The 22377-nt window shown below is 40.1% G+C and overlaps 1 protein-coding gene across 7 annotated transcripts in view; it reads left to right on the top strand.

Annotated features, from left to right (window-relative positions):
• Nucleotides 1-22377, top strand: part of OXR1 (oxidation resistance 1) — a 305392-nt gene that overhangs the window by 141666 nt on the left and 141349 nt on the right. For 5 of the 7 annotated variants that reach the window (XM_030010976.2, XM_030010979.2, XM_030010971.2 and 2 more), the window contains one exon: nucleotides 15291-15487. In XM_030010976.2, the coding sequence (XP_029866836.1) occupies nucleotides 15291-15487 (197 nt within the window). Of the gene's footprint in view, nucleotides 1-7660; nucleotides 7827-15290; nucleotides 15488-22377 lie in introns of all 7 variants that reach the window. The other 2 variants (XM_030010973.2, XM_030010972.2) reach the window with 2 other exon arrangements.

Genomic DNA, 22377 nt, shown 5'->3' with positions numbered 1-22377 from the left:
ACTGGGATTTGAACTAAGTATAGATAAATGCAGAGGGCTATTGAAGTACTTGATGGGAATAGGATCCAGTCTCTTAATTTTTTTCTGTTGATTTATGTTCCTAAATTCTTTCTCTTCCTCACGTTTTTTCACATGTGAGTGCGAGGTTTTACTTTTCTGTTCATAAGAGCAATTAGCAAGGCTTAGCCATAATATTTTGATTTCCTAATAGTTACTTTTCATAGAGGATTAGCCAATGAAAAAACCACACACTGTGAGATTAGTTAAATACATCTTGAAATCCTGCCAATACTTCCCGAAAACAAAATGTGATTTACTGATTCTTGTTTTGCATTTAGACGAAAAGCCTCTGATTTATATGGTAGGACTTCTAAAATCTTGACAGTTTTATTGCATGTGCATCTAAATGCAGCTTCCATGTTTCAGCTTGCATGCTGCTTTCTTACAAATTCTGATCAGGTGGTCGTTAAACAGTTCTGCCTTGGAGCTGAGCTCTAGTTAGGAAGCTAAATACATAAATATTTCCAAACTCACTTGCCTCATTTAACATGCTGTGGCCTCATTTGTCTTCTGGGCTATGGTTTTGATCACTTCCAGCTGTGTTTAAATCTCTCCTTGGCTTCTTTTTTTCATACTGTCAGACACCAGCTCCTCGTCTCCTGTACCGTCTCTGTTCAGCTGCCTGTCGAGACTTATGTCTGATCATGGGGATCTTAGCCTGGCAATGCCAGACCAGCCTTGAGGTGCTCTTTATTCTGGACTAAGGGGGGAAAAAAGCCTCACTGTGCTTTGGAAAGCCACAGTATAGTGCTTTTTTATTGGATTCTTCTTTAAATAATATCATTTACTATGATGCCTATAGATTGCCAGAGTCTGGTAGTGGATGTAGCTGCAGTGCTTATAGCAATTCTGCTCTCTGGGCTTATTGATTTAAAAATAGTAATAAAAAACCCTGCAGGGCAGCTGTGTTCTACAGTCTCTTGTTTCTATGTTTGTCCAACTCTATTTTGTGTCATTATGAGTGAAAAAAAAATTAGGAAAAGATTGTTACTTGTCACAGGCATAAATCTAAATGGTGGTTCAAGGGAAAGGTCATCCTTTTCCGCTGGTGAGGACATGTCTTTACTTCAGCATAAAACTGAATTATGGTTTTCGGTTGTCTTCTTCAATCTCAGTATGTGCTGCTTATAAGTCCCACCTGCAGAAAGAAAGAGAAATAAGCGGTGGTGAGGCTCTTCATAGCATGTTCGGGCGCGAGCGGCAGCCCGAGCAGCAGAGGCTGACAGCCATTACTGCCACTGCAGAAGCATAGGTGGCTGCCTGGGGGTGCTGCTAGTCTTCCCCTGCCTTCCTGGTTTTCCTTCCTCTTCCCCAGTGTCTCCCCCACAACTGCAGCTGAAAGGTTAAGAAGATATCCAATCTGTGGATAAAACTTAATGATCTCTTTCATGCTGTTGCGATGTCATTGCAGTGTTTGTGAGGACTGCCCTTCTTGCTGTCTTCTTTTAACTTCTTGCTGGGAGCATGTTCCTCCCTGCTCGATCCACCAAGGTTGTAGTGGTAACTGTCTCTAAAAGTCAAGCAGCTCATCTGTACATCTCTGAGAAGGAAAGACTTAAACACCTATGCTTACTGCAGTGTGCAGAGCCAGGAGCCACAGAACCAAAAAACCTCCTCATGCCCATGACAGAGATTGCCATTACTGGAGACACAACAGCTCAAACATCGCTGACCCAAGAGAGTTTGTTCTAGCACAGGAGCACAGGTGCAAGATGCATCCTGAAAGAAAGTGAGGAAAAAGGTGAGAGGGATTGTTTTGCTTTGGTGTTGTGCAGGAATGTCTTGCTTACCAGGAGCTGAGCCTTAAGGCGAGGATCTGAACAGGCTTGTATCATCCTGGGCACTTGCTTGCCTCTCAGGCGTCAACTACTTCATGTTTATTAATGCAATTTTTTACAAGGCTTCTAGATGCTCTGCAACATAAATTAAGAGGTTTGATATTTAAGTGTTTTTATGGCTTGGTAGATAACTCTACAGAAGGATGCTAGCTGTCTCCTCTCGAATCTCAGCATGTGCATGTGCCTACGGAGCTGACTGGTCCTTGGCAGGCTGTGACCTGCCTCCACAGCTGGTTCAAGAAATTTGGTTCTGCCATACTAGGATGCTGAAAAGAGTCCAGGTACCTTAAGTCCTGCAAATCTGATCTTTCTTTTTACTATTGTCATTCAGTTTGATAGGTAGAGGTTTACATTGCACATGTGAAAAAAAAAAGTTGGATGGTATCTGTGCTGTGCATTAATGGTCACCTCCTTCCTAGGATGGAGGCAGCTAAGCCATCTTGCTGGTGGTCTCAATGTCAGGCAGGGACCTAAGGACACTGCTGAATCAGGGCCCCTGTCAGAAAGCTGGGAGAGACTCAGAAATACACAGCTGGTTTATTAAAGACTGAGCAGTAATACACTTCATCGTGCTGCTCTCTTTTTAATTTAATTGACTGGCAACGCTTGTCAGAAGAAAGTTCAGCTTCTGAGAAAATACTGACAAACTTGATAACTGCAGTACTTGATGTCAAGGTGGAAATGAAGCCTTCAGTCTGTACCTAACAAAAGGAACTTTGCTGTATTTTAAAAAACTTCTTCAATATTTATTGATATCATTGCTATGGATATAAAATAAGAGAATCCCTTCCTTTCTTAGGCAATTTCCTTTCCTAATGTTAAAGTTTTGTTATGTGGTGTAGAAACAGGGTATATATTTTTATGGTAGGAAAGACTGAAAAATATCTTTTGTTATTTAAATATTAAAAAACCATGTAAATCTTTTTAAACATACATTTTTAGAGTCCTACATCTTTATATAAAACTGAACTATGTAAGTAGTGGACTACGTATGTATTTTGTCTGTCACAGTTGTAAGTGGAACGCCCACCCTGTCTGCTTGAAACTCAGGCCACAGGGCCACCTGTGCCTCCCCAGCAGCCCGCAGTCCTGGCACTGTGCGCAGGCACGGTGTTCAGGGCACTTGCTGCCTTGCCCAGCAAGAGATCTGGTGGTGGCAACATTTTGTGTAGTCTAGAAGTGCCTTTACATTCAGTAAATGGGAGAAATCAAAATGAATGGTGGCACTTTTAATAAAGACAAATATTTTAAAATAGTGGAAATCTGCTATCTAAATTTCTGGTGGCTTCCAGCAGCCAGAGATATGCTTTGATCATTGAGTCGTCAGAGCAGAGTGTCTTGATAATGGGTGCAGAAAACAGGATTACAGGGGAGGACCTGAAAAGACTCAGGACCAAGTCATCGTAAGGGGCAAGAGGGAATCTCATTTATAAGGAAACTTGAAATGAGAAATTGGCTGTCATAATTCTTAGTTTAAAACAAAAGCTACAACAAGGAGAAAACAGCACTGATGGGAATGAAGAGAGCCTTCATGACCCTGATGAAGTTCATAGGCTTTGTCCGTTGTGAACCAATATCCAAATAAAAAATATATGCTTAGTGTAGGATAGATACCAGCAGTGCCTCCTGCTTACAGCTCTGCAGGCCTAGAATTTACTGAGAGTGGGAACTTTCACTGCGATCATGTCACGTTTATTTTCTGTCCCCACAGTTTCAAATTACTGTTGAAATCTCAAACATTCTCATCATATAAAAAATTTTCATGTTCTTGAAGGGTTTTCTTTTTCCTTTTTTTACCATAGTTTGTTGTCCCCAGAATATGTTTGCTTGGGTTCAGGTCGAACATAATCTCTGTGCTTGCCTGAGCCACTTCATTCTCTTTTGGGGATGCTCATGCCCTGGTTCTTGCTCTTGCAGCTCCTGTGTCTCTTGTGGCTCCTGCTGCTCTGTCCAACAGAGCTTGCCCCAGTGCATGGTCCCTCCTGCAACCAAGGCAGTGTATCATCAGTGCTTGTGGCCTGGGCTCAGAGGGTGAAGATGTAAAGAAATGTCTTTACAACCTTTACACTCTTGTGGGCACAAAGTAAAAAGTTGTTAAAAATGTTCCTCCTACTACCACAGAACTGAGAAACAAAATAGTTGTGTGGGTTTTCCGTTTGTTTTTAAATAAGTAGGCACTATTTCACAACCTATCTGTTCAGATGTACGTTTATCCTTTATATATAGATTCTCTGAGTACAACCTGTTATTAATCAGCTTATCAAGTGGCATTGCTTACTTTTCGAGATGACAAGACATGAAAACATACATGCTCGAGATAGTGTTTTCTCAATACGTGCAATTAACAGACTTCCCATTTTCTAATTGTGTCTGATGGGACCTTAACAAGGCTCTGGATCTCTATCTGCTGTGGCTGCAGCATCCAAGTGAATAGAGTATGGGCTGGCATCCCCAGTCAGCCCTCTGGGCTGTTCTTGGAGCTCCAGGGGAAATGCCAGTAACTGCTTTGCCATGTTACTGACCCCAGGTGAAAAGAGAAAGCTGGTCAGGGTGTCAGGGTTAGTCAGAGCTGAATACTTAGAGCAGGAGGGTCTCCTGCTAACAGGGTAGGAGGATAATTTTGTCTTGTTTAAGTACAAAATATTCCTGGATCTTTGAAGATGTTTCTCTCCCATCTGCTAGAAGCTTGGCTAACCTGATTTATGAATCAGAAAGGCAAAAAGGAGAAGACAAGCACTTTTTCAAACCTGTATGGCTAGTGCCCAGTGAAACTCCCTTAAGAAAAAGTAGCTTGAATGAACGTGTTTTCAGTGGAGGATGTGGCGTATATGTCAAATAATAGTCAAAAAAGCCAACCAATATAAGGTTCATTTTATACAGTCTATACATTTTCTGCACATTTCACTGAAATTATACTTACTATTCAAAATACTTGAGTTATGCGTGAGTTGAAAGGCAAAAACTTGATTCTCCTTTGGTTATGATGATGAAAGATTTCTCTTTTGCCTAGTTTCCAGCTTGCCTTTGACAAGTTAGGTGCTTCCACAGAGATTTTTCTGATGTTGTTATATCCTGCAGAGCACTCTGAGAACCAATTTATGTTCCTAGCAAGGAGAAATGCTGGGTGTTTTAGTCTCCTCAAGGAACAGCTTCTGTCTCTCTCTTCAGTGTAACGAGTCTGCCCTTTGTGAGTTGGTGCTAATTGCTTCATTTTGTGACAGTTGCTTTTTGTCCTGTGAGGACTTATAGAAGATTATATTATGCACACGTTTCAAATCTATGTAAGCTTTAATTCAAGGCTAACCTATACTGCAAAAGTATGAAGACGCGGTATTTGTACAAATTAGATAACTTACTTGCCTAAGATAGGTACTGTTTGGCTTACAGTTTAAGTTGCTAGCCTTTGTCCCGTCTTGTCATTGACCTGTATTCAGTGAAGATGGGTGGGTGCTTCCAAAGACTTCTAGGTATTAGATATTTTTTCAGTCCTAACATCTGTGTAATGTGCTGTGCCTGGTTCTTAGAAAAGTGAAACGGCAATAATGGCTTTCAGAGTGCAGCCCCATAGCTCCCATGCCTGGTGGGAAGCAGATAGCTTTGCCCAAAGGGCACTTCGAACCTCAGTGTGAGGATGAGTCTTGTGGCTCTAGGAAGAGGAGGGGAGGCTCCATTTGGGAAGGAGCACGAGGAGAGTTTGGATGATTGCCTGTGAGATTTGTGTCTTCTGCTGTCCTGGATCGACCCCCCTCCTCAGCCCCATGGTGTGGTGGCAGGTCACAGAGCGTGGTCTTTGCACTCTCTGCAGCGTGTCCTAATGCTCAGACTAAAGATGGAGGCTCTCTTCCTTGTGGCACCTCTGGTCCGAGGAGTGGCGTTCGTGGCTGCCAAGCAGCACTGTGTACAGGGCAGTGGCATGGCATGGCATGACAGGGCAGGCTGCCCAGCTGCAGGAGGAAGGCCAGACTAGTAGGTCCCCTCTTGCCTGGAGGCACTGCAGCCGATAGGCTGTTGTATCTGCCTGGGCTGAGATGCTCCTGGCTAGATCTCACTCACTGTTTATTTATTATCTTCTCCCCTTTCACAAAATACCTTTACAACTCACTGAATTTTCAGTGATGAGATCAGAATGTCTTATCCCATGTATGTCCTGTGGAATAAAGATAGTAATGATGTATAAATTAGGTTTATATTTTGAAAGAACTCTTTAAGTTGTTTCAGTGTATACATTTCAAGTTGTATGAGCTACCGGGCAAGGCACAAGAATGTGCAGATTTGCATTTCTGTGTCTTAGGACAAGCATATCCACAGCATGTTCTTCAAACCTGAGCTGCAGTTGCCTGCTGTGCTGATGCTTATTTGTTGAGGTGGTAGAACTAGAACACACAAGTCTGTGGTATTGTAAAAGCAACCTCCTCTGCCGTCTCTTTGAGAAGTTAGAAGGCCCTTTTGCTTCCAAATTTGACTACATAAATGTATGTGTGTTATGATTGCATGTGCTGTCACAATCTCAGGAACATTAAGTGCCCAGGGATATTGCAGCTGACTTGTAAACAACTCACTCAGAAAACAGCGAAGCCTATGGTTGGAATCAGAAATGAAAATGCAATTGCCTAAGTTAAAGGCTATGGATAAAACAGCTTTGTTGATGTATAAATTACTTGCAGTTAGCACAGAAAATAATTGATATTATGACAAAGTTAATTATATGGAAAAATGCTACGAGTTTATATGGCTTCACTGTAGGTGGAGTATTCTGTATGTCTCAGGGTATGCCATGCAGCTCCCAGATGACCGGCTACACCTGCCTTTGAAAACATTGAATTCAGTGTTTGGGATAGAGAAGATAGTAATATAGGATGTGGTCCTGCATAATATAGGATGTGCGAAAATCTCACAGTAATTTTCAGGGGAATAGGATCTGGATGCTGGATGCATAGCCTATAATAAAGAGATTTCAGAAATAGCTCCTTCTAATCAGGTGAAGTAAAGACTTTCCGTAGTGATACAACCTTAAAATAGTTTGGACAGTTTGAATCCATCCTTATAAATAAAGTTCCATTAAACATAATGCTACAGCATTAATGAGACAAATAAGAATGAAATTATTGTCACTTTAAAACCATAATGCAAAATTTTTTTGTGTGGAATATGACAGAGCTGGAAATTTCAAGACCCATGCAAATTATACTGAAGTAGATTTGCATAAAGCATTGGAAGAGCTTTTGTGAAAATGGAACTAGTGGGAGTTATTTAAATAACAGTATAGCAGCTATTAACAAAATAGCACGATTCAAAATAGTAATTTACTTTACACATCTCTTCTAAAATATGTCCAGAATCAAGATAACTGTCAGCAAATAGTACAGCATTGCAACCCACCCTCTCAAAATCCTGAAAGAAAAGATCAAGAAATTCTCATCCCTGACAAAACACACACCCTAGTTGCAGAGTGTATTACTTCCACCAATGTGAAACAGCTGTAAAATATTACACAGCCATGGTGAAGCCATATGATCTTGAGCTCTTAATCTTTACAAAAGCTTAGGCAGGAAAAAAGAATGAATTGTATATGCTGTGACTATGAGAGTTACATTATGTATTTAGCATGACCACTGCCATCTTCCTCTCCATCATCATCATCACCTCCCTCCCCACTACTGCCATGCCTCATACTCCTGCGAATGCACATCTCCAGGCCCATCTGTGGTGTGTAGAGCACTCTGACTCCTTTGCCCGCGGACTCACTAACGCTTCTCTCCCAGGCAGTGAGAATGCCTTGTCACACTTGAACCACAAGTGGATTCTGGATACTCCCGCTTGGAGTTCATGGATGTAACCTGGCAGCAACCAATCTATATGTCTTCTGTAAATGGTCCTCCAAGGGTTTACCTGTAGCAGTGCTGTCATGCTCCCAGGAATAATCACAAGGTTTGTGTTCATTTTCATAAGTCTTTATTCGGTGATGTGCCCCTGAAACACAAGGCGCCAGCATTGTCTATAGATCTTGTTAAAAGGGTGTGGGTTGCCTGTTCCACACATCACAAAACCAATTTTTCAATCATTTAGATACTCTTCATCTTTTCCCCTGAAGCCTGGTGGAAACTTCTGGTTTGGCATTGTCTTTTCTTACAGAATGAGGGATGGTGGCAATTTTCCTGCATGTGCTGGGACCACTTCATTAAGGATGACTGGGAAGTGGAGAGAGGGTGGTTTTGGTTTGCTTTCTGGTACTCTGATGGTTAACAACTTTTGTGTCTCTAATTTGCATGGTAATTTTTGGTAGTGTGTGTAAAGGAACAAAAAAGAGTGTTCTGTATGCTTGCTCTACATGCTCAAATACATATGCTGGGGATATAGAGCAAAATATGATGTTGAAGTGCCACTTTTTTTTTTTGGATGTAGCTCTTGTGCCTGCAGTGTTTTCTTTCCTGAAGCTGGGCTGAATGTTGCATTGTTGATACATACCTGCCGCTTTGAATTGCTTTTTGGGCTGTGTAGGTGTGATTTAATTCCTAATCCTTTCATAATGCCACCCGTGTGAAGGTCATCTTGTTCTTGTTTTCTGCCATCAAATGATCTCATAAGCTGCTTGCATTATCAGAAAACTCTGCTGCATGACCAACATGTGAAGTAACAGTCTGAAGGGCTTTTCTGTTGGTTTTTTGGTTTTGTTTGTTTACTGACGGACATTGATTTTACTGGTGTTCTATTTTCCAGCTGCTTTGTGGTAGTTGGTTTTGTTTCACTCTGCAATTCATAATGACCAATTCAGATTTGAATTGCAAGTATGTTGCACTTGGTTCTGTGTAGTACTTACATAGTAGTGGATACTTAGGGATAATATGAGAGATGGAGCATGCATTGAGTGGCTCTTTCCATGTGAAACCCCTCCACCTTCCCACAATCCTTGGCTCAAGGAATTTGTTTGCTGAAGTACCTGCATGCTTCACAGCCCCTAAATGGATGTTTTCTGCCTGACTTGTGTCATTCTTTTTTGTACCGAGCGATACTTCTAGCCTGCACAATTATTTCCGTCATGCAATTATATACCATTTAAAGAAGTACTTCTTCGTGTTTATTTCAAACTTGCTGCTTGCCTTCATTTGATGCTTCTTAAATCTCCTGCGGTGTAAAACCATTTGCCACTCCCCTTTCCCATGGCTGATGGTTGTAGAGGTCCCTGCGAGGGTCCCCCGCTGGCAGCTCCTCCCCCTAGTCTGTTTTGTGTTGCCCCATGAGGAACCAACTCATCGTCATCACAGGTGTTTTTCGTCCGTATCAGTCTAATCCTGCTATCTTCTTTTTGGGAGGGGATAGCCAGAGCTGCAGGTGGTGTTCAAGAGCACTGAACAAAAGATTTTCCAGGTGCCCTCTGTGGCACTGCCTCATGCTGCAAGCCTGCAGAAGGAGCCTCAGGCAGTAAATGGAGCCTGACTGCAGACCACAAGCCTTTTACCTGATCCCTCTGAATTGCCACAGCAGCCAAAAAGTGTCGGCCATGTGCAAATGCAGATTTGTGTGGAGGCTGAGGGGCACAGTGTGTCCACAGGGGAATAAAGTAACTGTTTTGGGGGCTAGTCTGTGCAGATGCCGGGGGGGTTGGCCTTTTCCTGTGTTTAGGTTGTCAGATCTTTGCAGTGCTGTGTTGAAAACAGAAGTTTACTTTTTCCCAGAATCAGATAAATCCTGGCTGTCGGCATCAGTTTAAATCACATTTTTTGCTACAAAGAAATCAAATTCATAACCAGCTCTTCTGGGCATTCAAAAATACTAAATGCATCTCTGAAGAATAAGCATCACTCTTCAGATGAATGATTTTGCTTCTCCTATTAAGTGTGTAGTAAAATCTCTGCGATAGTCACAAGGGGTACAGGGAGGTTTTTTGTATTCAGTAGATAAGAATAAGCTAGGCTTTCCTCCAAATCTTTGTTGCAGTAAGGGATTTTTACTTAGAAATTCACAAAGACTGAATTGTACAGATTCCCAGCCCCTGGGATGCTTCGTATGGTTGTTTGTTTCCACCATAAATGGTTTAAATGCCTTTTTTCTTCCTTTTCTTTCAGACTGGACTGCCACCCATGCTTGTTTTAGGTGCTTTCAAGATCTTTTTAGAAATAATGCCTTGGTTTTTTTTCCATGCTGCTTTACAGAAATTCAGTTTGCAATTGTAACATGAAAAAGTGTATGGATTGTATTAGGAATGGAATAGGTTTGTGATAGTGAATGCCAGGGACGAAATTCTAATGCTCTTTAAATCTGTAGCAGACTTCCCAGGGAATTCACTAGCCCCAGGATTTCAGGACTTTCCATATGTATGGACTGCCAAGAGCACTTGGTGGTCGATGCCCAAACACCCAACCACCCCACTACGTTTTCTCTTTGAGGAAAATGGTAAGAATCTGTTCAAAGTGACCCATTCCTGGGAGGTGCTGCTGGGGAGTGCAGGACACCAGCTGGTCAGGAGGAGGTAAAAGCTGGAGCCATCTGTTAGGCCGTTTCTAAGATGCAGTAGAAAACTTTGCAGTTGTATGCAGAGGATGGAAAGAGAAATAAAGCACAAGTTCAAAAACTAGTCAGTGTATCTACCTACAGGTATGTCATATCACACAGCTTGGAGATGCACATTCCTCCTGGATTAGCTAAATGAGCAAATCCTCTGCGAGCGGCAACTGGCAGGATGCTGAGAGGCAGATCTGGGGTTTGTGCCCCTGTCCAGTAGGTTACAGGTACCGAGGAGTGACTGCATAGGCGGCCTCGGTCGGCTGGAGTTACTGGGGTGAGCGACAACTGTTCTAGGAAAATACAGTGAGATATAAATGGAGCAAATGGGGGTTTAATGGGTCGTTAGCAATAGTGCAACTGAATTACACAAACAGGTGTGTGAAATGTGTGTTTGAACAGGGCTATCTAAAACTGAGGTGCTGCTCAGCCATGTTCCAAGCAAACACGGCATTTCTACATCCAGTCAGCAGCAGCTGAATAACCCCTCCTCTGGCCCTACTTGAATTTTGACCCAGTGTGGGTTGTCTCAATTAATTGTCAACAATTGGGCCTTCATAGTCATTCCATGTTAGCTTCTCCTCTGAACTTACCGCTTTTGCTGTGAAGGTGCCTTTCTGTTTTAACACCCAAGAGAGCACAACCATATTTCACAGAAGCTGCTAGTAGCCAGAAGACAACAGCAGTGACCAGCTTGGGGTTTCACACCTCTCAAAGGCTGTAGATTTTCCTTTTTTTTGTTGAATAGTTTTTCCCTCCCCTGGAGCTCCTATAATTTAAGGATAGCTGCAGAAAAAAGAAATTTTTGCCCCTTCTACTTAGATCTCACTCAAGTTAGGACTTTGTCCTTGACATCAGATATGTATTTCCAAGCCCGACTAGTGCAGTGCTGACTTTGAAATCCTCGCTGGCATGCTGTCTGCTGGCTGGCTGTCTGCAGCAACGTCATTTTGGGTCACACCAGGCAATATTGAAAGACCTGTGTTGTCCATTGTTGAAAACTGAGTTGAAGGCTGCTACAGAATACATAGAGTAAAAGATAAAAAAGATTTGCCACAGTATTTCTTATATCTTTTATTTATTTTTCTACAAGCAGACAGCCTGAAACAAAGCAAGAATGAGGAATGTGATCCCAAGGCATTTCATGTTCAGATTCCATTCTGTCAAAGAATAAATCTTGTTTCAGCCCGACTGTGCAGCTATAATATAAAAAACCAAAACCAAGTGCAGCACAAAGCTAGTGATAAAGCAGGGTGCTGGAAAAGGGTCAGGCTTAAAATGAATTCATTCTCTTAGCTTCAGAAGAAACACAGAACTCAGGCTTTCTTTGCAAGACATGGTGGTCTAGTGAAGATGCAGTTGAAAGACTGCAGTGTTTTTACGAACTATTTGCCAGCCATGGCTGTATCAATATACAGATCAGGTGGGCTGAAGGAAGATGCATTTGAGTAAGTTGCTTGTTTTTGTCAAGTCATTCTGATAAAGTTGTGTCCTTACTTGAACCTGTGTCCTACTCAGCTGACGCTGTTATCACAGAATCTGGATTAAATCAGACCCTGTATCTTTCTTTTTTTCCTGGCAGCAAGAGCATTGTCACCATGGTCCCTCAAGAACAGTTTGGCAGTATTATGTGCACTTGCTTGTCTTTCATGCTCCTATTCTTTAATTTTAGTACTCGAGTACCTATGAGTCTGCAAGTCTTACAGGTAAATTATTCGGGATTGCAAGAGTAGATAACTTTTGGACATTAATTTGCTATAGGCATTTCAACTGAGTCTTTTATTAATTGTAAGTCACCTGAAAAAGGCAATGTGACATTTTTACTGCTCAGATGACAGGTATTGTCCCTTTATTCCTATGTGATTCTAGATGAATAGACACAGTATATTTGTAACAACAATCTGGTATTCCCCACAGTGAAGCAAGCTATTTTATTAGCTGCCTCCACACTGTAATTCACAGCTTTATTAATTGGACTGTCCTTCAGACAGCCTTGGTAGCGAAGAGTGTGTTCATAACATAGTTGAGAATATAAATCATAAAGGTATTTTTCAATTTGTATAATTTATTTCAACTCACCTGCTGTCTGTCTTCCTCTGGGGCAGAGCATAGAAATGCATAATGCAGGACATATGTACACTTCGCGATCTTTAGGCCTCACTTGCCTTGATTTGAGATTAGGGAGGTACTAAACACTTTGTAGTTTCTTTGCCCACAACTGTTTTGCACAACACAGAAGCAAGGCTGTAATCACAGTGGAAGCTTTGGTCTGAAGTAGAGTATTACTTTTTGAAAACTAGTGATTTTCTTCCCAAAAGTCATTCTTTAAATCTTCAAAGATTTCAAGTGGTAAGGAATTGTAGAGACTTTTTATATCACCTGAAATATGGCATATTCAACAACGTAGCAGAATTTAACATCATAATGGAACACCATTTCACTGTTAATGAGTCAACAAAATACTCCAATCTTCATTTTAGGTAAACACATTTGACCAGCTGTAGGCTTAAAGCTAGAACTGCTTAAAACAAGGTCTCAGTTTCTGGAGCATCATTTCAAACAGCAGAGCTTTCTCTTCTCACACGATGTTTACTCAGAGAGGATGCCCTGTCCAGTCTTACCTTGATTTTCCTATGTATCAGTGCTAATAGAAGTATTCAGTTAGTTCATCCCAAGCTGTTCAGGATGGTGTCCCCACTGACTCCATATATGGGTCCATCAACCAAGGTCCTCAAAGTAAAGATAGTTTTATCACGGAGGCAAGTGGGTCTTCCCATATCTGTAGGGCTCTTGGAACAGCAGGAGCTAATGTAAGCAGCTGGTATATATGGAGTAGTAGTTGTTTCTCATAATGCCACACTTAAAAGTCATTAGAATAAGCTGTTGTGGCTACTGTATGCTAAAATGAACACAGTGCATAGTTAAACCAGAACCCATCAAGGCAGGGTGGTAAACAAAAGTTCAGATGAGTTCGGGAGTAATTAGGGACAAACCAAGAAAAATAACTCCAAGAGCTAAAAAAGGTGCGTCATTTAACTCAGGAAACCCGTAAAACAGAGTTTGCTGGAGGCTGGAGGGATATCCTGGGGGAGGTAGCACTGTGCACCTGCCTGTAGTCTTTCTATTGATGGAGTTGTTAGAGACAAGATATTTGTCTAGATGAACATCTGCTTTGACCCAGTACAACCTTTCTTATATCTAGGAGGGATAAAGATCCCTGTCATCCTGAACTGTTTGTGCAGAGGCTTTGGAGACGAGGAGTGTTGCTTCAGACACAAGACACCCTGGGCCAGTCTAGGGAAAAGGTTACAATGGAAGTACTCTTTGTCATTGGACCACACAGAGAAGTTAATTTCTAACTGCTAACTTTCTAACTGCTAGTCCTTTCCCTGGACTAGCAATGCCCCATATGAGTATAGTAGTTTCACCTTTATAGTGTCATTCATAAAATGCTACATACATGTTATACTTTAATTTATCTTCTAGAGCTTGATCATGACCTGAGTATATTCCAGTCTACTAATAGCAGTAATTATTATTACGATATTTAATCAGTTAATCTCTTAAACTAGCAGATTCCATTCTCAGTGCAGGAATCCATGCTGTTTAATTGCAGCCAATACATGGAGAAAATGTTTTAAAAATAAGGAATCACAGAGTTAAGAGGGAGGCTCCTTAGCATTAAATTGTTACCCTGATAAAATTATCCTTTGGCATTACAGAACTTTATCATTTTACTTCACTTGCTTCAAAATTTCAGAATTATTATGATCCCTTCATCTCAAATCAATTTCTCACTGCAACGCCATAAACCTCTTTTATTTCCAGGATCAAATCATGTAGTCAACTATATACATTTATAGAGACTTAATTTAAGAAAAGTGTTGACAAAATCCAATGTGTATGTAGTGAGATTCATCATAACAGAGCATTGTCTCTGTTCAATAAATCTAGTAGCATAATAACCTCTATTTTATGTTGCTAGTGATAGAGGAGATGCCAGAACTACGGTGATTCAGTGATGGGAGTGTACTCACCATCACTCTGAAGTAGGATTTGAGAGATTTTCTAAGTCTCTCTCCTGCAGAACTCTGATAAAATGACTAAATTTGGGGAGGAGTGGAAAGCGATAATGTCATTTGCCTTGACTTTAGCAAGACTTTTGACACTGTCTCTCACAATATACTTGTACCCAAGTTATGATGTTATGTCTGGATGTGTGGACAACTAGATGGGTAAAAAACTGTTTGGTTGGTTGGGCTCAGAGGATAGTGGTTAATAAGTCGTACTCTACCTGGATGCCAGTAACGAGTTGAGTAACACTGATTTCTTCTGCAGGACAGAGAATTTCTTTTCCTCTGTCCGCTGCTGTTGCAGTGCACAAAATGGTACCTGGGGTTAGTGGGATTCTTGAGTTTCGGTGAGAAACAACACTTTGAAACTATTGCAGAATGAGAAATACAGTAGAGCTACGTCTGAATTCAGAAGATTGTAAGGCAGTTCTTTTCTCTTGGGTCTTTCAGCAACTTTGTGCAAATGATTTAATTTCTTTGTACTCCCCTCGTCTGTGGAAGCTTGAGCCAGGCAACTTAATGTTAGGTTAATTTTTGGCAGCTAATCTCTGAAATAGATTAGGGACTGATCCTTCAAACAGCTCAGCAGGCTGATCTGAGGGCAGTTTACCATTTGTAGCTACATGTGAGATGGAAGCACTGTAACTGATTTCGCAGAGCTGAAAGGGGAAATTAATATAAGGCCTAATTTATCACTGCTGTTCCGTGTTCTACTGCGACATGAACAAATTGTTGTACAATGAATATATTGCTGTTGTTCTACATAATCTAGGTATAGAATGATGATTAGTAATACCTTACTGCCTTAAATTGCCTTTAGATTAAAGAAAAAGTCCCAGTCGGTGGATATTAGTGGGCCAGGATGCAACCCAGTGGCAGCTGAAGCTCAGACACCTCAGCCCAGTAAATCTTTGCTTGCCACTAAGACAGCTACTTCTGAGGAGGAACAGAACAACACTGCGAACACCCAAAGGCGCAATCCACGGAGGAGTGAATTGAAGAGATATTACACCATTGGTGAGTTTTCTTTCACAGAAAAAATGAAATATACTTACTAAAAAGGCAAGGTCTTCCTGTTTATTTCTGGTTTATTTCTTTTGGTTAATTGCAGTTAGCTACTAAGATTACAAATGCCCACAGTGAGCATTAAGATGTCATATCTTAATGCTGATGTCAAACTACCCTGAAGAATTAACCTGCTTTATTTATTTTGCACCATTTACAAGAATCCTTTCTTCTGCCTTTTTTTTTTTTTTCTTAAGATCAAGAAAGCATAAAAGCATATTGAAGAAAGCATAAAAGCAATTTTGGGAGGAAGGATATAGGAGGAACGCAATCGCCTTTGACTATGGATTGCATCAGAGTTTTGGCAGAGATTGTTTAGAAGGCTCCTGGTTAGAAAGGATTTCCAGTTCGGAGAGGGAGGAGGGCTGCTGAGTGTGAACAATTAATTAGGGAGGTTTCTGAGTATCTCTCTGATTATTTTGGTTTTCTGGATATTCCTCTGGGATTTCAGCACCTACATGATTCTTATAAAACAATCTTAGACACCCTAGAAGATGCTTCATAACTTGCTTCCCCTTAAATCATTTCAGGACTGAGCCTGACTGATTCTTTTAGCAACATTTTGCTCCTTACCCGATTAACACTGAGCGGAGAGTGACCTTGTAGTGTTTGTGCCGGATTCATTAGCGCTTGTGAGAGGGAGATGTGCTAATGGGATTGGTACAAACAAGAGGGATGGATGCTAATGCTGTGCTTTGAAGAGACAAAATGTCAGTAGATTTAAGAAAAAGAAGTTATATATTTTAATTGTGTGTTTGTGTGCTGTTGAATTATTGCAGTATAATGTGATCATTTCTTCTGTTCCAAGGTAACTATTTGTGTGTCTTTAACTTGTCTAAAAGGTAAAGAAAAATGTGTTGCCTTAAGCATCTTTCACTGTGTTATGTCTGAATCCTTGAAGTTGGCTGTCATCGTAAGTTATGTTGTTTTTAAAGAAGGAAACTGCATTAGCAATCTATACATTTTAATAAAGAAGGCTGTATTTTAAGTCATGAATGATTGTACATGTTTGCATTTTTTGATGCCCTACATTCAAATTGGGCTGCACAACTGCCTTCTGAAAACTCACAGAAGTTTCTATTATCACTCAATCCTGTCCACCCCAAAATAAATAAAAATGAGGCAAAGTGAAGGCATTGATGGGTTCATCATTTGCGTGAGTAATAATGAAAGTAGAAATCCACCACATCATCAAAGTGAGTTCTTAATCTAACTCAGGATTAAGAAATATTATTGGTAAATTGACCATAGTTGAATGTTCTTCTGTGATCACCCAAACCACAGTCTGTGTATGGAAGCACAGATTCAGGTTCGCATTTATCTACTTGTTAAATTTGACTCACCTGCATTTTCGTTTGGGAACCTGTACGAATTCCTTATAATGTGAACTCCATCAATGTTAGTAACCTAGATGTGCTTCTAGTGATCACAAGGTCTGTGCACTAGTTGCTCAGGGTCTAACTTCAGTGCTGGAATAACAATGTTGTTCATACATTTGATTAATTTGTTTGAATATTGTGCAGCACTTGATTTGACAGACTCGTTGACTGGAAAAGACCTCTGAAGGTTGTATAGTCTGGTGTCCTGTTTGAAGTGGAGCTTCAGCCAACACTAGATCAACTAGATCAGAACAGCCAAAGCTTTGTCTTGCCAAGTCTTGACAGTCTCCAGGGGTGGATACCCCACAGCCTCTCTGTGTGTCATGCTGCAACATGGACAGCGTGTCCATAGACAACAGCGTTCATGGGCAGCTTGCCCATAAACAGTTGCTAACATTTATGAACAACAGTTGTAGACCCTGGGGAAGTATGAGGGGAACAGACCACAGAAAGTGGTCAAACTTATGTATTTTTTCTTAAATATCATCTTCCATTATCCTTGTACAGAGTAGTGGGCGAGGTGGCCTGGCTGGACTGAGTACAGGAGATGTGTTGGTTTTATGTTCTTATACATGCAGACTTGTCTATGTGAGTTGCCTAAATCACAAGGAATAAGTTGCTAGAGCCAATATTACTGAATACTACAGAATGTTTAAATTTTGCTGACAGGCAAATTGAAGAAACAAGAGTTTCTCTGTAACTTCACAAATGTTTAATGGGACATGTTCCTGAATATTGTGAAAATAAAAGGTTTAATCTTGGACAGCACAGTACTGATACCAGATGAACACGTTTACTGTACCAGCTGAATTGTTCTGATACTGAGTCTATGGCTTTGATAACTCGAGAGAAACAATAATTACCTTCCTAGAGATCCCATCAACTTCAGCATACTCTAAGTTATGACCTATGTCACCCCTTGATTTAAAAGTCATTTTCTATGACTTGTCTCAAAAATTATTTCTAATAGTCAAAGTCTAATCAAATAGTTTGCTACTTTCTGAGGATAAATGTACTGACATACCTGCAATGGGCTGGGACTCTAAAACAGAAAAATACCAGATTCTAGTGAAGTTTTGTGTACAGTTGTCTGTTAATTAGCTTAAACAAGCACATAGACCTGTTGCTGACCTAATACAGTTACACAGGGGTTTACCTTGTTTTGCCCTTGTTTGCATGTTGTTCTCTACTAAAAGCAATCTGTGTCCAAGATCGAGCAACATGAACTAATCATTACTGTGATAAACAGATTAAGAAAATGTGTTAGAAAACTAATGCTCTCAGCTGGCTTTGCTTCTTTTGTTTTAAAATTAGTATTCTGTTACATTAACCTCAGATCAAATTGGCAAATGACAGTGTTTATGGTAGTGACTAATGGAGCTTGAGCAAACAAATGCCAGTTGTATTTTGTGTTACTCTCATTTTCCTTAACAACTTATTTTCAGTAATTATTATGATCTTCAAAGTACTTTATAGGTATGAGAACTGAGTTCAAATCTGGGTATATAAAAGAAGTATGACTTCTATATTTAGACATGTACATATAGGCAGTTTATATGTTTTAAAATGTAAATGTCAGCATCACATTGCCTATTAAAACTTAACTTTAAGGCCTAGCCGGATTTGTTAATGGCTGCCCACTTTATTGAATAGCGATGCAGCTTAAAATTACGTATAAAGAAATGTGTAACCAGCTTTACTTTATCAACTCATGGAAAGAGTAAAATCAAAATTATTTAAAAAATATGGGTTTTTTTATTTGGCTATGCAGAAAGGACTTCGGAGATCTTTATATAAATCTCACCCTGCTTTGCAGACCCAAAGACATGTGAGTGTTTACCTTGCACTCACATGCTTTACAGAAGAAATTGTAGCAGCTTGAGTATGCTTGCAGCTACGGTGAGCAGATAAAGGCAGTTGACTATCAATCAGACTTGTTTTCCTAAATACTCTGTAGCATCAGAATATTTTTTAATTTTTTTGTGTCACCTTATTTGTACACAGATTTACCTCAGACCTTTCGAAGTTGAATGTGTAATGAGGAAGGGATATCCTGGTAATTCCAAGAGATTTTAAAATTTCATCAGCACTGCTCCTACTTCAGAGAGCTATCCACAGGATACTTATCTTGCATTTCATCTTTCCCACAGACTGCATCGTAGATGCTTCCCAAACTTAATGAGTGCAGCTGCACTTTTTAAAAGTGGGGAAAAAGTAGGTAAGAGAGAGAACTGAGAGGAATAGGCAATGGGGAACAAGTTGTGTGCTCGGATGAAATGAAACAGAAAATGGAGAGTCAGTGAGGGGGAGAAATAACTCTTCCATATGGCAGGCTCAGCAGGCAGGAAGGCTCCTGCACCTCCAGTGCTGAACTGGTGTGAAAAAATTGAGTGGGAACTCCTAGATTAATAAGGCAAGTGTAGGAAAAACAGTCTGCATGGTGGGTTGGATGAAGTTTTTTGGAGAACTCTAGAAACAGCACCCAAGACACTGAAAAATAAAAACCTAAAATTAGACTTTTTAGATGCTTCAAGCACTTAAAAATTCAGGCCACATATTTCTGAAGTGCTTATTGTTGAGCAACTCCCTCAAAAGAGAAAAAGAAGGTATCTGGGTCTTCAGCACTCTAAAAAGTAGGCTGGAATATTACACAATGGAGAATTATATGGGTAACCTGAATGTAAAGCAGTAAGCCTGTATCAGCTTAATGCCGTGACCAGGCTACAGCCAGCTCTTCTTAGCTGGCTTGCAGTTAGCCCAGGTGCAGCGTCACAGCTGTGTTGCTTGTAGGACCCAACTGAAGGGTTGTAGGACCATACTTCAAGGTACGATGCCTCAGGATATATGTTTAGCAATTTATTAAAGTGACTGAAGTAGCTAATGTTGTTACCCTATAAAGACATGCACTTGAGGTGTATCCATCCTCTGGTTCTCATTAAGCCATGAAAGCCTGGTGTATAGTGCTTAGATACCTCTAAGGGGATATACCCAGTAGACTATCTACCTAGTAACCCTGGTTTTGTAGATGTAAAAGGCTTCTTTTGTTCTATTTGTCATTAAAATGAAACTGCAGCACTGATACAGAGCAAATACAGTATTTAAAAATAAGATGGTTGCATGAATATGTTTTCCTGATTCTAGGAATCAGGCAGAAGAAATCATGAAGCAGGACAATAGTTCACGCTAGAAAACATTGTTAGAGTACAGTGTTGGTGGGGAGAGGAGGAATGCAGCAATTTTTATTATCTCTTCTAATAAAAGCCTTAATGCAAGTGTTGCTGTACAGGCTTCTGCTAGCACAGCTTATTTCATTTAGAAGACAACTATCAACTGTCTCAGGAGACATCTTTTGTTGGTATAGCCTCTGTCATCAGTGGAAGGTATTGCTGCTACAGCTACACACACTTAGTAGTTTAGACAGAATGCATGAGTATGTGTATGCATACATAATACACAGCATGAGGACACTTGGGAAATACTAATTGCCAAAGTTCCCTTCACTCCAGTGTTCATTTTTTAAAAATTTATTTCATGTTCCACTTGTAAAAAAACCAAAAAGTAGGAACACGCCCTTCTCTTCTCAAATCTCTCTTGCAAATAAGGTCAGCAGAAATCTTAATGGAGAAAATATTTTCTCCTAGCTTGACCTGGCCAAATTAGTACTCTACACTTGTATAGTCCTTGAATATTGACATGTTACCTATTCAGAGTAGTGGAATTAACTGATATAAAATCGATGTGGAAGAGAAATGAAGCTTTTGGGATAAGCAACTCTGAATAAATACATATTAATTGACTGCATTTCCAAAACAAGTGTCTGGTAGCTAATGCCAAAGTGATAAATAGGAAAAAACAGACTTTCCTGTGGGCAAGTAATCTTGTTTGTAAGAAAGTTTCAGTCGGTAGTCACTTTAAATTTAGTTGGGATTAGTTTAGTACTTCAAAATGTATTATTGTGAAAAGAAGATGGATCTTCCAAAGAATTTAATGGCATATAAATGACTGGTCACAAGAATTATTATTAATTCACAAAACAGTAGAAGAGAGTGTTTGTAGAGTGATAGAGAGTATAATAGAGAAGATTTTATGGGGAAACCTAAAACAAAATCTTTTTTTCAAGTGATTAATAAGTCATAGTCTGTTCATCCTGCTATGAAAGGGAGAACTAAATGAAAACTGATCAGCTACTATTTAGTGGATATAATTATACCTAACCCTTGTGCTATATGCTTTCAAGTGAGTCCATTTAAGTCATGACTTTTACAATTATTTGGAAGCATTAATAAATATGATATCGTTTACTTGTGCAGTCGATTCACTTTCTTTCTGTTTACATACATTCCAGGCTGCTTCCATAAAATTATTACTTGCTTTAAACTATGTCAGAGCTACCAGATTAAGTGTGAATTCATCCACATTTATTACTAAATTTATATGGTGTCACACTATCTGCTAATATAAAATTGTTATGCAGGACTAACATCAGTTCAAGTGGTGATTTCATATGTCAGAGATCTCTTATCCTGATGGAGCTTTGTCACTCATGCACCAGCTTAGCCATTTTGGAGAGCCGGTATGAGAGAGCCATCGACCACTGGTCAGACATCGCAGTGAATCTGCTGTTGGACTCAAAACTGGAAAAGGAGAACATCATTGAACCTGAAAATATATTCTTATTTACAGTCAAGCTGAGAATCTTATGGGGTTTATCTCATGGGACTACTTGCTATTGTAGTCACTGATTAAAAACAAAGTTAGGGGGCTGCCTCTTGCCTTCTCCTCTAAAAAAGCATAAAACTTATTTGAAGGGCTGGCATTGTGGCTGTTTCTTTTTTAGTGCTCAAATCCCTTCCTGCTCTGAGAGATTTTATTTGGGATGCTCTAGACATATCTTGTTCCTTTTAGGGGACATGATCTGATAATAATTGGCGTATTTGCTGTAGGGAGGTTTTCCTTCAAAGAATATTCCACTTTCTTTCCAAACAAGTCTTGAAAGGTTCTTCTTATCATTTGGCAGTTGAATATATTTGCTTCTCCTCTTCTGCAGAACTGAATGCGGTTCCTTTCTGTAGTAGCTCCTGAATATCCATTTTTTCTCCTATTTGCACAATTACCTTTCTTGTTTATTGCCACTACTAGCAAAGCATGAAACATAGGTAGGTATATTAGAAGTTGTTAGTTAGATAAGTGGTGGAGTTTGGTGCAGTAGATGCTGTAAATTTGGGCTGCGTCCTCTCCCTTTTAGAGAAGGACAGATGGGAGATGAAGCTGCCAACTCTCTCTCAGAGGATCCAGATGCTGTTCACACACATTTGCAGAGTCTGACTCTGTCCCATTCAATGCTCTTACAATTTCCCTATTGAACACTAACTGCTTTTTGAGAAACATCATTCTGACTGCTTCCTTTCAAATACATCTCAGAAACTTTTAGAGGGGGAGGCCATTTTCCTAGCACCTCATTAC

Source organism: Aquila chrysaetos, chromosome 4 (assembly GCF_900496995.4).
Source record: "Aquila chrysaetos chrysaetos chromosome 4, bAquChr1.4, whole genome shotgun sequence".
NCBI lineage: Eukaryota > Metazoa > Chordata > Aves > Accipitriformes > Accipitridae > Aquila > Aquila chrysaetos.
This window is presented reverse-complemented; position numbering and strand designations above follow the sequence as displayed.